At 38.8% G+C, this 18625-nt stretch overlaps 1 protein-coding gene across 1 annotated transcript in view; it reads right to left on the bottom strand.

Annotated features, from left to right (window-relative positions):
• LOC122800843 overlaps positions 1-18625 on the bottom strand; it is a 1417490-nt gene that overhangs the window by 1282959 nt on the left and 115906 nt on the right. Inside the window, exon 2 of the mRNA XM_044070157.1 lies at positions 2198-2260. Within this exon, the coding sequence (XP_043926092.1) occupies positions 2198-2260 (63 nt within the window). The remainder of the gene's footprint in view (positions 1-2197; positions 2261-18625) is intronic.

Below are 18625 nucleotides of genomic sequence, written 5' to 3'. Positions count from 1 at the left end.
AGATCTGAAAATCATCTACTTCTAAAAGTAGATGAGCCCACCTTACCTGCTGGTCAACTCCTGTATGCCTTCACCGTCGCCAAACTATGGAACTCACTTCCGCCTTCTATAAGAAACACAGGCAGCACCACCACTTTCAAACAAATGGTGAAAAATCATCTCAACTCTTCCTGGCTGTGTTCCTGCTCTATAACCTAACCTCTTTACTCTCCTTATATGATTACTAAACTCCTATGTCTTTTGCTACTAGTGACTGATGATATTTTCTCCATATTTATTTTTATCTTCACTTGTTGATTCTGGTACAATAATACTGATTTCTGTTTATACCAATCTGACTGAATTCATTGAATTCTGCTTTAATGTATATTTATTGTATATACTGCTGTAATCAAACTAGATTCCTGCTTTTATGTATATATTCTGTATATGTTGCTATATTTACTATCTATAACACTGTTTCTGCTTCTGTACTAATTAATGTTTATATTTTTTCTGTATCTCGTTGGAGCTTTTCTCCCTGGGCCTCCACTGAATATGGCCTCTTTTAGGCCCAGTGGACTTATCCCGGTAAACAAATGCAATAAATAAATAAATAAATAAATAAATATATCAGCATACACATGATGAAAATAGATCTATAACTACCTGTAACATGATATTCCCTAATAGCAGGTATGACTAAAATTGTGCTGTGATGTAATTTATATAGACCTGTCTTGAGTTTTCAATAAAGTCATACACAAAACACTCACCCATAAATCTGAACAACTTGATCAAGATCAACAATCTTGATATAACAGAAAACTGCCTTACAAACAGGACATGAAAGCTATCATATAGCAACTGAACAGGTGAAATTAAATTTGAGGTTACAATCAGGGTGACCTGCAGGGCTCGGTCATGGGCCCACACTTGGTTAGTTTATATCCTTCTGATCTGAATTTTTCATCTGAGGTGTTCTATAGACTATATGCTGATGATCTGAAACTGGGAAAACTGGTTACATCTATTATAGATAGGGAATATCTGCAAAAGATCTTTACTAAATTGGCCAGTTGGGCACAGGAAATAATATGCTGATAACTACATAAAAATGAGGATATGGAGACATAGACTGAGGGGTGAGTATTTAATACACCAAACAGTTATTAAAAATGTATAATCATTTAATGCCTTGTGCATATTGAAAAATCCAGTTTTTGAGTTTTTCTGATTATAAGAAACAATTGGTTAGTGATACTTATAATACAATAGGCTATAAAAAATATAAAGTCTAGGAAATCAGAAATTACAAAACTCTTTGCAAGCTACATTAAACACAAATGTTAGTATGGAATAATAATATGGAAACTATCTAAGAAAAGTAGCATGAGCAAATTGTAAAAAGTACAATGGAATATACCAAAGGGATCCATGGATTTGAATGTGTAAGTTGTTATGAAGGATTAAAAAAATCGGTACTTTTACAGTTTCTTATACTGATATTTAAGAGGTGATCTCATTCGGACATATAAGTCATTTAAAGACAACTGCCTCTGGAAATGCTTGAGGTTATCATCAGGCAATCTGTTTAGGAGATTATATACAAATGAGAGCTGTACTGTTTTGCCGAGGCAGTCATTGATGCATGGAATATACTTACAAATTATAATAAAGCAAGCACTAGTTTAGATATTTTTAAGAAAAACATGAAAAGTTATTATGGGGATGACTGTTTTGGCATATGATCAGGCTAGAAGCCATTATTGCCTAGGCCTGAAGTATTTGCATGTATGTATCGATACATGCATGTTGAAAACAGAGCAGAAAAAGCTTGTTTTCAGTTACAGATTTCCTGTTGACAGATGCATATCTAATGAAAGGAGGAGACGTACCATCTGCTTGATGTTTATGGTTTATAATGATTCTGTGAAATCACTGAACACAATTTACATTCATAGTTAGAAATAGATTCCATAGGAATTTGACAAATGTAGAAGTTTTACTTTATAAATAACAACATGTATAGTTACACATTTTCTTGCCATTTTAGTTGTTTGCCAAGAAAATGTTAAATTCACATAGTAATGCAAGAACATACCACTTTATGGTCATATAAAATACATTTGATTCACTTGTTTGTTTACTTTGAAAGTATGGATCAACACTTGAACTACGAATTCTATAACAGAATTGTACTTTGATGAATACTTACTTAAAGCTGCTGTTGTGTCTGAAGTCAACTGTGGAGCTGAACTGCTGGAATTTGATATATTACCTGAAAAGAGGGAAAAATATCAATAAATTCCCAACTGTTGTATATCACTTCTGCTATAGCCCTGACTGTTTCTGTTTCTATGGAAGAACCTCTTAAATGTATGCTTTAGTCTCATGCATTATATATTTCTATACAGAAAGAGTACGCATTGTATTTTTGTGGAAGTGATATTATGGCAAACTGCCAGTGCTTGAGATGATGAAGCAGTCATATAAAAAATATTACATATTTGTTGACTGGAAGAGATGCAAAAACCTTCTTCTGGAATAAAGTACTGTTCTAACAGTCATGGAAGTTTCTGTTTTAAGATGTTTTGTTGCATGGGACAAAAATATGCATACCTATAGTACACGGCCTAAAAAAATCAATATCCAAACATTTTAACAGACCCAGGATATTAGAATCAAGTGCAAATGCTTGCTGGGTTGGACTGTTGATTTAAAACATGCAACTTTAAAATAAATAAGAATAAGATGTCTTTATAGCTCTATTGTATGTAATTCTGAAACTGCTTGTATAAAATAGTTTGAAATGCAATTACCTCATACTTGACCTTTTCTTTTCCACCATACTAGAATCCTTTTTTACCCATTTATACATTCCAATACGTATTATCATATATAGGCCTTACAGATATTTACAAAACATTTTCCATGCTTTCCACTGGAGCACCCCATTTAGCAGACCAATCTCTACTTGCAAATGTGCCTACAACCACGCTATGAACCCTTCACTTTCACTAGCATATATATCTAATGCAGTAAATGCAGGTTTCCTGATAAAACTACTCAAGAGATGGAGGGATGGATTTTATGATAAATCCCTTTATGTTGGACTGGCTCTTAAAGAGTGACAATTTATTAGTAACTTTTGAGACAGGTAGAAGATGTGTTAAATTAAATGCTGCAGTGCTGTCTACTGCTTGTTAGAGTGACAGGGTCCACCAATATTGCTTTTCTACAGCATAGCTAACAGTAATTATACAATAACTGGCCATGAATATTCAAAAGCGAGCATGCTGATTGGTCAGTACAACCAGTGTGCCTGTTGTAAATCTGAGAATATACCTATGGAAAAAGGACTGCACCCAGACTTTTTTTCCATTAGTATTTCTTGTAACATTTTTACTTTTCTTTCTTTTTTTCAACAAAAAGAGAAAATAGAAGACCTCAAATGAATGAGGGAGATGGTGCATACAAAAACAAGAGGATAATAAGGTATGTTCTGCAAAACTAAAGAAACTTACCTGATTATTTTACTTTGTCTGTCCCGGCACTCACGAATATTTAAAGTCTCCCAGTTTCTTTTTTTCTTTTCAATAAAAAAAATAAAATAAAACCAAAAAACAATGTAGATCTTCCTTTCTCCATTGCTGCCTTTACACAGCACTGATGTACTGTGTAGGTATGAGAACACAGGTCCCATTTGTATGTGCAGTACATTTGAAAGGATACCAGAAAAATGTGGACGGGCACCATGGAGCCATTATAAAAAGAGATTATTTAAAAAAAGTAAGTTTTTTTTTTTTCTTAAATAATGTCATTGTATAATAACAATAACTGACTCCATGGTGTGGTATATTGAAATTTACACAAGGTTGGCTTTACCATCTTGATTAAACCATGCCAGCTGTGGGTAAATCATCAAAATACCACACCAACGTTGTCGGTTGTTGCTTAATTAGATAATGGGCAAAACAATCAGGAATACCGTGTTGGAGAATGAACATTTCCAAAAGGGTATTAATGTACAGATATTGCCTAGTAAAAAAAGTCGATGGCTTCAAGGCAAGGTGGCATATTAAGCTGCTGTTTAACACAAAGAAAGAAAGAAAAAAGCAAATGTATGCCATTTATTACACTGGCTAAATGCAGCTTTGTTATTGACGAAGCATAAAAAAGTACAGTAAAAATAAGCGTGTGTGTGTGTCTGTGTGTGTGTGTGTGTGTGTGTGTGTGTGTGTGTGTGTGTGTGTGTGTGTGTGTATGTGTGTGTAAAACAGCAAACTTAGGGGAGGTTACTTAATTAATCTGCTTAGGCTCAAGCCCTGTACGTTGGTAACAGGAGACAAGAGCCTGAACTATCTACACAAACTACCAGACTGTAACAGGTGGGCATTTCAAGGAATTGTGAGCTTCAAGGAAAGAAAAGTTTACTGCTGCTCATGCTGTCTGATTTCAATGCGCAACTGTTTTGTTTAGCAAATGGTTATCAGTATTTCTGCTGCACAATTTGAAAGCAGTGTTAGCACAACAGGTAGCATACTTGCCTTTGATAAAGAAGGCTGTGGGTTCTACTCTAATGCCATATAGATGGATTGCTGATAGTGTGGCGTACTTTTAGGGATAGGAGGGTACTGCACTTGTGTGTCTTCCTTTGGATGAGATGACAAGTAATTATGATCCTGTTGCTGGTTTGCCAGCCCTCCATATTGCAATGCTACCCACATACCATTTATGTTTTTTAATGTAGCATAAGCAATTAATTCTTTAAGGATAGCAGGCATTGAACTTGTAGATGAAACACTGAAAGGTAAAGGTGTTTGCCAGCGGCGACCTCTTTATTAGTTACTGATCTCTTTAATGTTAAATTACTCAGATGACTTTTACTTCTGCCGAGACTATGCACATTGACTGATATTGATGGATTATACTGACAAACATTGGAGTGGCCTTTTATGGTTGAAATGATCTGTAATTGGTATTTTTGTCATTATTGGGTCATATGTTTTGTTTCATTTCTTATTGGAAAATGTTCAAAACTACAAATTTAAAAGACACTCTAACCAGTGATGCTTTATTATAAAAGGAATATAATTTAATACAATCAGGTAGGTAAATCACAGAACACATGCATGTATATATTGCCCTAAAAATATGTACAAGGGGCCTATGGTTTGAAAGCAGCCCAAAGATAAGCATAATCCACCACTGTCCAGATGCATTTTCTTTGAATGTGGAACAGCTAGTTTAAATTACACACATGCACATGCATACTTACTTTCTCAATGCAATTGATAGTTTAAATTCTGAGAGCAAGTCTGGAATGATTCTACATTTGTGTTGCATTCATGGTTGTCATTAAAGGAGAAGACAACACCACTGTGGTGTTAAGCAGTATATATATATATATATATATATATATATATATATATATATATATATATATGTGTGTGTGTGTGTGTGTGTGTGTGTGTGTGTGTGTGTGTGTATCTTAATTAACTGAAGCACTGAAGCCTCCTGGCCAGTGCCCCCCAGCCGCGGAGCCCTAGGCGACTGTCTCTGTCACCTAGTGCAGCATCCAGCTTTGCTTACTAATCTCCAGCCTCCCCAGACATAATTTCCACCTTCTGTACCATCTATCAGATGCCTCCTTGCTCTTGTCACCCCTCTCATCAGTCCTTCCTACAAGGACAGTCATACAAGAGCCTCTACAATGTTTAAATTCATCATCATCATCCTCCACGGATTTTTCTGTACTGTTCACCATATATAAAACTCATAACTCTACCAACTCAGCATTAATAAAGCCATTACAAACATTCCTATATGGGGATAACCTTGCCCAGATTCACCCACTCATTGCTTATCAAATCACTCACACAAGAATTCCTAACTGTACACACCTCTCCGCCATCTTATTCTACATTCACTGTACCGATCTCAGGCATATCACTTGCACTTACCCTTCTTCTTCTAGCAGGAGACACTCAACGTAACTATCCACTTGCCCATTTCAAACTAGCCACATTAATTATCATCAGTAGAAGTCACACATGGGAACAACTACAGATATGGCTTCATCAGCACAACCCTACTATCCCTGCCATTACCAAAGCATAACATAACAATGAATCCTATTTGTCACTGTATATTTCAATTAATTACGGTACTTTCTTTAGTAAGTATCTGTGAACTAAAAAAGGGGGAGCTATTATAACTCTTATGAAAAAAGACTGCAAAACTAGCACCACATTTACCACTTAAGGCAACAGAACCCTTGGCAGCTAGCCAGTCTGGGTATGCCAGTTAACTGTTTCAGGTATCATTGCTATCATGTATATTTCCAGCCATCAACTATTACGCTCTTAGAGAGTTTCTTGAAATAAATCACCTGCATTCATAGGCATAATAACAATATTTGATGATACAAACATTGATTTCCCAGGGCTTTTGAAATCTAAGCTTAAAACATCTTTCACCAAAAAAAATCACCTAACTAGTGTATTCACGTAAATTAACCCATAACCTTACCAATAAGCATGCTTTGTCAGACATTGTGATGACCAACATTCATCATCTTTTCCAGTGCTTACAAATTTTGCCAAACTCTCTCAGCAATCAATGCTCCATTACAACCGAATGGAATATAAAAGCAAGAAGACATACTCCTAACTGCATAACTACAAGAAATGGATCAGAAAGCTTTGCCAATACCTAAATAGTTGAACTTTGAAAGACTGGTTTGTCCAGCCCACATATTTTAGATTGCCTCAACAGTACTCTTACCATCATCAAACAAACTCTACCTAATGAGCACAAAGAGGCTCTAATCACAAAAGGTGGCTTGGTTAACCCAGCAAATTGCTCAGTGCATCAGTGATAGGGACAAACTATCACATTACAAAGAACCAAGAAAACAGGCTAGAATTACAATTAATGAAGCAAAATCTGATTACCACAAAATCACCAATCTACCTCCACCTGCAACCCTGGACAGTTCTAGACTACCATTAAATAACTGGCTGATTATGGGAAGTTCTGCAGTTCCATGATCACAAATAGCATCACATCCGAAAGTATAAATTGCATTAAGCACAACATAATGCAGGTATCCAAACCCAATCACAGTGAACTGACAAACATTATTCCCACTTCCACAATGATACCACATCAGGAATGTCAGGAATATCCACAATTCTATTTCAAGGTCATCAGAAACAGGTCATAGGTTTGTATGTAAATACTAAGCTAACTGCCCTTGTGGGCTATTTGAAGCCTAACCAGTTACCCTTTTTATGCTTGACATAACCTATCCCATTCGGTTACAGATTGGCCTTACCCATCCCATGGTCAATAACTATATATTATCCATAATGACAATAACTGGGATCATACAGTTTCTGTACTATTCACCCACTTATTCTAAGAATAGGAGGGCATCTTGTATCTGCCCACTTACCTTGATGCAGGTACTCACATCTGCCAGTAGGATTGAGGGTATAAGGCCATACAGAAATATCTTCATTGACTGTGTTGGGAGGGTGGCCTAATGGTTAAGGTGTTTGCCTTACAAACACAAGGTGCAGGGTTTGAGTCTCACATGGGATAATTGGCTAGGCTTAAAAAGGCTCACAAGGGCAGTTAGCTTAGTATGAATCTATGAATAAAACTTTGGAGCATTCATATTTGGTAGGGTGGCCTAATGGTTAAGGTGTTTGCCTTACAAACACAAGGTGCAGGGTTTGAGTCTCACAAGGGATAATTGGCTAGGCTTAAAGTGGCTCACAAGGGCAGTTAGCTTAGTACTAACCAATGAACCAATGAACCAATGATGTGGGCTGTTGATCACCCAAAGAAGCTACACGCAGGTCTTGGTTTGGTGAATGATGGATTGCCTCCCAAGGGTCCTTGTCTGAAGGAGTAATCCAATGGGTAAGGTTGCAGGATAAAGGTGCCCTCCCTAACAACAAACAAGTGGAAGATGAGGTACAAACAAAGCCATAAATAACCTTCACAACTGACAGAATGATGGACACTTCTGAAGGCTTCCCATAAATGGGAGAATGACTGTGATGAAGTCTGACAGGGAAAAGCTTGATGATTAGTGACATGATGAAAAAGTGCCTATATAAATCCAAAATATTAAAAAAGTACAAAGCTGCTTCCATTTATAATTAATGGGAAAACAAAACCAGGACCAGACTGCTGAAATATCTTACAGGGTATCATTATAAAAATATTTCTTGACCTATGGTTTTACTACTTGTCAAAAGAAAAAAAAAACTTCTGCAAAGCTGCTGCCATTTCAAATGAATGAAAAAGTTAAGACCCAATTAAAAAACAATGAACACAATAAACAGAATATTCAGGCAGCAGGTATTAGATATCTGAAATATTTTATACTGTAGATTTGCATAAAATATTTCTTGACTAATTCTCTCAAAAGAGGTCCCTTATCGTACAATGAACAAACCTGAATCCACTATTGAAAGATGTCATAAAAAAGCAAAATTACATCAGCTATCCCAGGAACTAAAATAAAATATCAACTGGGAAATATCTACTAATAAAATTTAAGTAAACTACCTAAAGACTTATTCAGGAGAATCTTAGACAATTAACACAACCTAAGGAAATCAATGGCTAAATCTCAGTTCCTTAAAAATATAGGTAAATAAGTACATAAATAAATAGATAAAAAGAAAAACTCAAGAAAGATTTATGGAGAACAGTACAGTCATGTAAATAAACTTAATAAACTTACCATAACAATAGATGTATGAATAAATCACTGTTGCACTATCATAAAACTATACGGGATGTATCCTGCCAAGGATCAGACAACCATCTAATATTCAAAAAATTGTGCACCCTTTCCTTGTGGAATATACATCCACTGAGCAAGAGATAGTATAAAATGGGACATACAAGTGCCAAAACTCAGAGCTTTCTTGCCTCATACTATGGCTCATTGTAATAGGAAGTATAGCAAGTTCAAATTTCTAAATGTGTGTCATAGCGGAAAAAGAGAAAGGAGACCCCCACCATAACCAGGGACGATAGATGATGATAAAATATATATTTGAATAAGAAAAAGAAAAGAGGAATGGAGGGAGATAGGGTGTTAGCACAGCAACAGTGCATTTAAGCATCTACTGCTATGGTAAGTTTACTTCCACAGCTGTGCTATATTCAACATTACATCCCTGCTCCAGTTGTACAGCTTAAATCTATATGGGAAGATTGCCAAAGCTTAGACACATTGGATGAATGCAAGATCAGTGTCCAGAAGGTCCAAGAGAACAGATCCAGCAAATGTTGTTCTGGCTCTGGAAAGTGAATCAGTCTTGTTGTTTTTGGTGAATGTGTGCACAAAGTACCATGTTGCTGCCTCTAGAATGGCTCTGCAATCCATCCCTTTCCAAAAAAGCTACAGAAGTAACCAGAGCTTTTCTGTGCATTTTTGATTTTTTTTTTTTTTTGAGGTTTCTGTATTCTAGTCTAGTCTATTTGCAGTTAAAAGCATTCTCTAGAGTCTGCTTGCTACTTGATCTGTTTAAAACATTCATTTAGTGGCTACAGCTAGGAACTGTAATAGTGTGCATTACTATAATTGCATTTTTATTTAATTACTAAATTGTAAACTGCTTTTTCATACTGAAACTTGTATTTTTTCTTTGTGAGTGTTCTTTCTATGCATTTAAAGTGAGGTTTCTGTTTTCTGCTCAGGTGGCATAATCTTGATAGAGGCCTGCAGTTGTCTAGGCCTGGTAGTTTTGTTTGAGTTTCCTGTGTTTGCGGCAGCCATTTTCTGCTGATAGTCTGTCTTCATTATTATTGAGAGTAACAGGTTCTCCTGACCTTCTGTACTACGAGTGATTGGGTAATAGCAGGGGCTAATAGGACTGAGTAGTAATTTGATCTTCTAACTCTTCCATCCTTACTGGTATATAAACCCTGTGTCTGGAAAAGGTTGTTCTTGTATTTATCAGGCTGTGATTGGTATTGCATTACTAAAACTAAGTAGAAATTCCTTAAGATTCCAAGATCAGGATAAATTATTTCTTACACTTATTTCATTGAACAGCACTTCTGAAATGCTTATAATTGTGCTATACAGTTACTCTACTACAGTTTGCACTGTTATAAAGCTTTTTTTACTGTTTCACTGAGTTTATGTATGATTTTATACTGTTTTAACTGTATTTTTCATTGCTAGATCCTGTTTCATTACTCTAATTGCATGTTTACCGAATTACTTAACTGTAAACTGCTTTTTCATACTGAGAGTTGTATTTTCTGTTTGTGAGTGTTCTTTCCGAGCTTTTCTGTGCATTTTTGATTTTTTTAGGTTTCTGTGTTCTAGTCTAGTCTGCAGGTAAAAGCATTCTATAGAGTCTGCTTGCTCTTTGATCTGTTTAAAACTTTCATTTAGTGGCTACAGCTAGGAGTTGTAATAGTTTTCCAATCATCCTCCCTAGTGTTGTGGTGGTCTTATACTTGGTGGCTTTGCAGTTGCCCACCCATACTGTATATTTGACCTGTGGCACTCTTCCCAGTCTAGTGTAATTAGTTCATTCAATCTAATAGAGAACATTTGTGAAAAATTCTAAGCTTGTTTTCCCCCCTTTCCTGTAACAAGTCTAGTCCAGATACAGATTTGCTGTATCCAGGACTGTTTGTAAGCTCCTGAGCCCCCTCCCGCTTAACTGGGGTTAAACTATTCCTGGCTCCATAAAGTCTGCTCATCAAATTTTCCCTTGCAACTAGACAGCTTTTTAGTTTTACCACTCAAATCTGTTTCATTGAGCTCAGCACTTGTTCAGAACTCATTGTAAGCACTAAATAAGCTACAAATTACTACAGCACTCAACTTTCCTCACTTGTCTAGAGGAAAACAGTTTTTAGTACTTAATAAATAAGCACCTATCCAGGCATGTCCAAAGGTCAGCTCCCGGTGCTTTTTCCTGTCTACTTGATGAATCTGGGCATCTTGGGGCAATGTAGGGATTGCCTCATGTACACAGACAACCCTTTCCTCCTACCATCTAACACAACAACCTGTGAGAGATGCACTTATATAGCCAAACTAGAAGCAAAGCTCTCTTCACCGAAGACTGACCTAGGCAGTCAAGAGGAGAAGGTAAACACTTGCACCACACCACAATCTTCACATAGTCCCTAAAACCTGCACCACCAAAACACACACACAGGAGCACAAAACACACACCTACATTCATGGAGGCTCTCAATAAAAATCTGCCCAAACAACTGAGACCTCCAAAGCAGAAATGCAAGCAACCTCAACACAACCCAAATGACACATAGCCCACATCCTCAATGTGCCACACAACTACAACCGATAGGACATAACGTACACAACACTCTAGTCATAGGTGACTCTATAGTCAGGCACGCTGATGTTCCAATCACCAGGCTAAACAAGAAGAAAGTTACTGTCAGCTGCCTGTTAGGTGTCAGGATCCACCACATAACATATGAACTCAGGTCACTCCACAACACGTACACATATGACTGTCATTGTCCATGTTGGTGTGAATGACCTGAGATGTACCTCCCTGGACAATATGAAAAGAGACACGGAGGAGCTCTCCGATCTTGTAGTCCAGGCAGGCATGACCCTAGCCCTGAGTAGCATCCTGCCAACACCCAGAATGATACCATAGGACAAGGACAAAATGATTGACTTCAGAAATTGGCTAAGCTTTTGGTGTCATTCTAAGGGAATCTAGTATCTGTCTGCCTGGGATGATATGATCGACAGACCATGATGCTTTGCCAGAGATGGCCTGCACCTGTCGCCCTTGCGATTACGAATACTGGAAAAGGCTCTTGCCACCCCATAGTGCCTTTTTTTTAGGCAAGGTTCAAATGACAAATTCACCACTGTAACATGTACAAGCAAGCAAAACCTGAGGGTAATGCTGCTCAATGCTAGAAGTCTAAACCTCAAAATGCACTCACTCGAGGCACTCCTTAAAATGGAGAACATCGACATCTGTGCAGTGACAGAGACCTGATTCAAAGCTCCAGAGAGCACCCCTGCATTACCAGGCTATAATTCATACCACACCTTTCGGCCACCTAACCTGGACAGAAACACTAAAGGTAGAGACTTGTCCATATTCATTAAGGATATCCACACCTCCAAGCTAGTTGCTCAGTATAATGCATCCCAGATTATCCAAATTCAACTAACTGTGGGCAAGACCGCAATCCAGATTGTAGCTTGCTACAGACCACCCCACCATGCCCCAGGATTCCCACTCCTCTTTTCTTGATACACTGGAAAATATTAGGGTACAACCCATCACCCTAATAATGGGTGATTTCAACTACCCCACCATTAACTGGGAAAACTAGTCATGTACCAACTCTTTTGCTCAACATTTTCTGGAATTCATCCATTCCAATGCCTTGGAGCAACTTATCCACACCCCACCAGCGGCAGCAATATCCTAGACCTGGTCATCACCAACATGGGCGACCGGTGTTCCACACCAGAGGTCAATTCCTTGTTGGTCAGATCCGACCACAAGCTAATCAGCCTAGACATCCACATCCCACTGCCACCCCCCATTGGGAAAACAACTGTAAAAAAAATTCTCCAAATCCAACTTCACTCTTCTTAAGACAGAAGTGGCAAACTTCACAACACCCATGCAGATGGACAATAGAGGTATGACTGCTGAATCCTAGAAAAATGCACTTTATAAGCATTTACATGAGAGCATGGATTGTGCTATCCCTAACAGAACCAAGATGCTATCCTCAAAAAAAGGAAGACAATCTGGTGGTCTTCTGCCATAAACAAACTCTACAAGAGAAGAAAGAAACTGTTGCAAAAAAGAGTAAAATCCCATGATTGGAGGAACTCCCTGGTCAGCCTCAGTAAGAAGCTGAGATCTCTCATAAAATCCCCCAAAGCTAGTTATGAAAACAAAATTGCCACTGATTCTAAAGAAAACCACAAAGCATTCTATGCCTATGTCAAGAATCTCAATGGCAATACTCAGATCTGCTCTGAGTTACAGCACAATGGCACTAAATATACAGAGCCAACTGATATTGCCAACATCCTGGCAGATAGGTTCAGTGCTAACTTTAACCCCCTCTCACACCCTAAAGGGCCCATCTCTATACCGGAAGAATGCAAAGTTCCTGTAATCATTGCTGCACAGATAAAAAACTCACTCTCCAAAGCCAAGAACACAGCATCCATGGGACCTGACAACATCCCAGGCTGCCTTCTACACAAACTACAGAATTAACTGTCACCCCACCTCAGTACCATCTTCAGTCATAGCCTTACCTCAGGCTTTGTGCCCATTGAATGGCGCACCCCACTCCACAAAGGGAGAGCCATGACAGACCCCATGAGCTAATCCCCATTAGCCTGATGAGCCTGGTCTGCAAGGCCATGGAATGTATCATCATGGAACTCATAAACAAAGACACTGGAGATCACCAAGCTCTGGACCCCACACAGTTCGGGTTTGTAAAAGGCAGATCATGTCTCCTAAACCTGATAGACTTCTTTGAAGCAGTCAACAAAGCCATAGATGAGAGTAAGGTGGTTCACACAGCCTATCTAGATTTCGCCAATGCATTCAACACCATCCCCCACTCTGGAATTATAGCTAAGCCACTAAACTAGGTATAAATCCCTATGTCACAAGCTGGGTTGCCAGCTGGCTTACTGACAGAGCCCACACTTTGAAAGTAGCAGACTCCAAATCAGACTTCAGACCAGTGACAAGTGGAGTACCACAAGGTTCAGTCCTGGGTCCTCTCCTGTTTGGTATCTACTTCTCTGAAGTACAGACTAACACAGAAGGTCTTTGGCTAACTAAGTTCGCAGATGACTGCAAACTAGGAGCCATAGTCAAAACTCCTAACGATGTCGGCATCCTACAAAAGGGCCTCACTGAGACAGATGCCTGGTGTCAAAGCCATGGCCTCAAGCTCAGTGCCAAAAAGTGCATTATCATCCTCTTTGGTAAAAACTCGGTACCCATGAACTACCACATAGGCGGTAGTCTACTTAACACCAAAAGTGTGATAAGAGACCTTGGGACACAGCTGGACAGTAGTCTCTCCTTTGATAATCACATCAGCACAGTGGTCAGAAGTCCTTCTACGTGGCACACCTCATCACAAAAGGTTTCTCATCCAGAAAAAAAGAGGTCATTGTTCCCCTCTACTCATCACTCATTAGACCCATTATAGAGTACAACGCCCCTTTTGGTATGTACCTCACATGACAACTACAACAACTGGAAAGGCCGCAGCAAAACCTCACAAAGAGGATTACTGGCCTCAAATAGATGCCCTATGCAGACCGTCTCAAAACCTCCAGCTTTACTCCATTGCTTATCGCCTATGCAGAGGTGATCTCTACCTAACATACAAAGCTATGTCAAACCCAGAGATGTTGGACATGCTCCACTTAAAAAATCCCAATCCCTCTGAGCTACGTGCTCTAGGGACCTAAACCTTGTCACCACAATAAACAGAACATGCTGAAGGGATAGACTCCTGTCCCAGTGACTTCCCATACTCTGGAACAGACTACCTATCTATGTCAAACAGAGCTCCTCATAAGCATTCTTCAAGAAAAATCTTGATGATTGGATGGGTAATAGGAAATTCACCCCGGGTATCACTTCTGTGGCTCTGGTTGACAAGGGCACAGGAAAATAATTTTCTTGGGTGGCAAAAGCCAGGGTACCTTTTTGGCTAGGCTTGTATAGGCCCTAGGGCCAATAGCCTAGTACCTACCTATGAACCTATAGCTCTAGTTGATTGTGCCCTAGTATTCTAGATGGGGTGGGAATTTTTCTGTGGTGGGAATAGCAGAACTGAATAGCCTTGGATAACTATCTAGGTATTGTCTGTTTAAAAATTAGTCATCTTTTCTTCTCACATTAATCAGAAATAATGGTTTGATAGTCTAAAATGTTTTGTCTTATACAACTAGTATTTCAGCTGGTTGTGGACATCCAGGAAGTATAGTATTCTTTCTCCTTTGCTTCTAAATTGGAGAAAGAAAACATGAAGGTGAATAGACTGATTCAGAGTGAATGCATACACCTCCTTAACATAAGTTACTCTTTTAAAAGATCATCAAGGGCTGAACAGACATGAAGGCTTGCAACACAGATACTGTTCTAGCTGAGGTTTTAGCAATAAGTAAAACTGTCTTCCAGGAGAGGAACTTCATGGAAGAACTAGTTAAATGTTTATACAGAGATAAAGTTAGCTTCTCCAAAACAAAACAAAATGTATATCCTGCAAAGAAGACACAGGTTGCTAGGTGGTCTATGATGTATCGCCTTTTAAAAAAACTATTTCACTTGAAAATTAGTGGAAAGGGTGATCTAATGGCAAATAAGATAAAACAGACAAAAGGTGTACTTTGACAGATGTGTAAGACAGGCCAGAACTGAGTAATCCACAAAGGTATTAGAGAATCAATGTTGTTCCTTCCTTGTATGGGTCCTGGTTTCTTCTATGGCATTTTGATATTCTAGTATCAGGTATTCTAGTCTCTCTTAACTACAGTTGCATGTCCTGTGTAAAAGGGTGCTTATAGGTACCAAAAACCAAATATCCAAATCAGGTTCAATTTCAGACTGTTGCGGTAGATGAGAGATCCTTGTTCCTGTGTGTGTGCAGGTCCACTCTGTGAGGATGATTTTGATAAATGCCCCTGACCAGGTAGATGAGAAAGAAGAAACAATGTCTGGTCCAAAAAAAGGAGATGTCAGCAGAAGCATGGCAGAGGATGTCTTGATCTTTAGTAGAACTCTGGTAATCAGAGGAAAGCGAGGTACAGGCAAACATTCTCATCCATGGGAAAGAATGGGCATCTTTTCTTTCCAGATTTGCTTGCAATGAGCCCTGACACAGAACTCCTGTAACTCTCTGTTGTGAATGGATACATACAGATTTACTTGTGGTGTTCCACACATGTGGACAATTTCCTGGATGACCTCTGCATCCATTTCTGAGGTTCTACCTTTTATCGACTCAGTGAGTCAACAACAGTGTTCTGCTCTGATGGGATGTATTTTGCTAGTAGGGAGAGACTGTGCTGAGATGCTACTTCTCAGGCAATCTTGGCCAGTCACCATAGTAAGTGCAACCTGGCTCCCCTCTATTTGATTATGCATCATATAACCATGTTGCTGTTTATAATTACAAGATGTTGTCCTGGACCCCACAGCTGATTCAAAACGTTTAATACTTTTATTATTGCTGCTACTTCTTTAAGGTAAATGCATTTTTCCCTTAAAGAAGGGATCCCAGATCCTCTGACCTTTCATTCCTTTGGGAACTAAGACATCTGTTGTTACAAACTGAGTTAAAATGGATGGGAAAAGATTAAGACCTGGGATAAGAGTAATCTGGCTTGATGTTGACCTGGGATAAGATTAATCTGGCTTGATGTTGACCTGGGATAAGATTAATCTGGCTTGATGTTGACCCGGGATACATCTGGCTTGCTGAACACGAGTTCTTTCTTGGCAAATTCCAGAATTGCCCCAAGACAGGGCAATAGATGCTGATGTTGAGTCCAAAAGGGTTTGAGGAACCACTGGATTTTCCTCATGTGGAGTCTGGAAGAAGGAACTGTTAGGATATCTGAGGCCATCTATTTCAGTATTCAGAGGTATTTCGTTGTAGTGGACATGGTGTGATGACCAAATCTAAGAAGTGTAGTTAGACAAATACTTTCCAGGTGGAATATAACACATCATGAGAGGTGTCCAACAGATGTCCAAGAACAGTTATCCTTGATATAGTGTTTGGGAAGATTTCTCCAGGTTTTGATTGAATCTTTTAAAAAGGTTTAGGGTAAACAAAAGGGATGTTTGGGTGTCTTTAGCTAATTCTGCTAAAATGAGGCAATTGTCCATGCAGGGATAAATGTGGATTGTCTCAAGTCTACAGAAAGCAACTACTGGAACAATCATTTTGTAAAATCCTTTGGAACCCTGGGGAGTCTGATGAGTAAGAATGTAAATTTAAAATGTAACCTAGACACAAACAATTTTGAAGCCTGAAGTTTTTGTGGATTGCGATATGATGGGGTATGTTCCTTGAGCTTTAGTGTTACTAGAAAGGCCTGATTTCAAATTAGGGGAAATATACTGTAGAGTTAAACGTTTCAACTTTGGAATTTTTAGAAACGTTTTTAAGGCTGAAAGATCTAATACTGATTTCCAGCTGCCCTCCTTCTAGGGTAGTAGAAAAATTGTTGAGTAAAACCTCTTTCTTCACTGAAACTGGGAGCAGGTTCCATAATGCTCTGAACAAGCATTCATGAAATAATCTGAGGAAACAAATGTGCTTGATTCTTTGGATGAAAAGAGATTCTTGATTTTGGATGAAAGGACTCCCACTGCTATTTGTAACCTTCTCAAATAATTTCTACTAACCAGTCATCAGTTCTTATTTGCTTCCAAAAAGGTAGAGCAAAAGACAGGTTGGCTGCTATTTTAAGGTGATGACTAGGATGGGAGACAGAAGAAGGGGAGGAGAGCCATTCACTTTCATTACTGGACTGAACCCTGGGGCCCACTGCCTTTTCTCTTAGTGTCACTTTCATTACTGGGCTGAACCCTGGGACCCACTGCCTTTTCTCTTAGTGTCACTTCATTACTGGGCTGAACCCTGGAGCCCACTGCCTTTTCTCTTAGTGTCACTTTCATTACTGGGCTGAACCCTGGGGCCCACTGCCTTTTCTCTTAGTGTCACTTTCATTACTGGGCTGAACCCTGGGGCCCACTGCCTTTTCTCTTAGTGTCATTTTCATTACTGGGCTGAACCCTGGGGCCCACTGCCTTTTCTCTTAGTGTCTTCTTGCCATTTCCTTTTGTATTGATTTCCAGATTTGTGCTGCCCTGGTTTAAAAAGGCTTTCCAAAAAATGCCCTCATCTAGAGAGACAATGTCTGCTATACTTAGTGACATTTGACTGAAAAAAAGTGTTTTTTACTCTCTGCATTAGCTTGCCTCTTTTTTCAAAGCACTTTAAGACAAGGGAGATGATGCTTTAGCAATCTGGGATTTAACATCCCCTAAAAGACTCTGTGACCTGCCTCAGGTGCATGTTCTCATTATAGACCCTATGTTGCAGCTGTAGAGGATGCATCAACTGCATCATAGAAGCACTTTTTTGCATGTTTTGGGGTTGAGATGCTGATGAGAGCAAATTAGTCAGAGAAGACTTAGAGTCAGAAGTAGGCAAATTACCATTCAACTGAGACATGTCAAAAATTGTGGCAAGGAGGAACTTGCCAATATGGGTTTGACAACAGACCTTCTTATCAAATCTATCTATTACCCTGATATTTTTCCATTGGGAATAGGATCGTCAGAGCCTAAGGTTCTAGAAGGTCCATCGTCATCAACAGAATGACAGCAGTTCTGAAAAGATATTTGTGTGAGTCTGGCATCTTATAAAGCCCATCAGGCTTCTTGGATGTAGGAGGATGAATATCAGGGAACAAACAGGTTGAACTGAATGCATCCACCAAAGCTCCCAGAAGAGGAGGAATTGGTAGGGGTTTTGGGGAATCACCATTAAGAAAACCACCTCTTTTGAGCTTCTGAAA

This window comes from Protopterus annectens, chromosome 4.part1, assembly GCF_019279795.1.
Source record: "Protopterus annectens isolate FY-2018-M chromosome 4.part1, PAN1.0, whole genome shotgun sequence".
NCBI lineage: Eukaryota > Metazoa > Chordata > Ceratodontiformes > Protopteridae > Protopterus > Protopterus annectens.
Note: the sequence above shows the minus strand (reverse complement) of the source record. Positions and strands in the feature narration are given on the sequence as shown.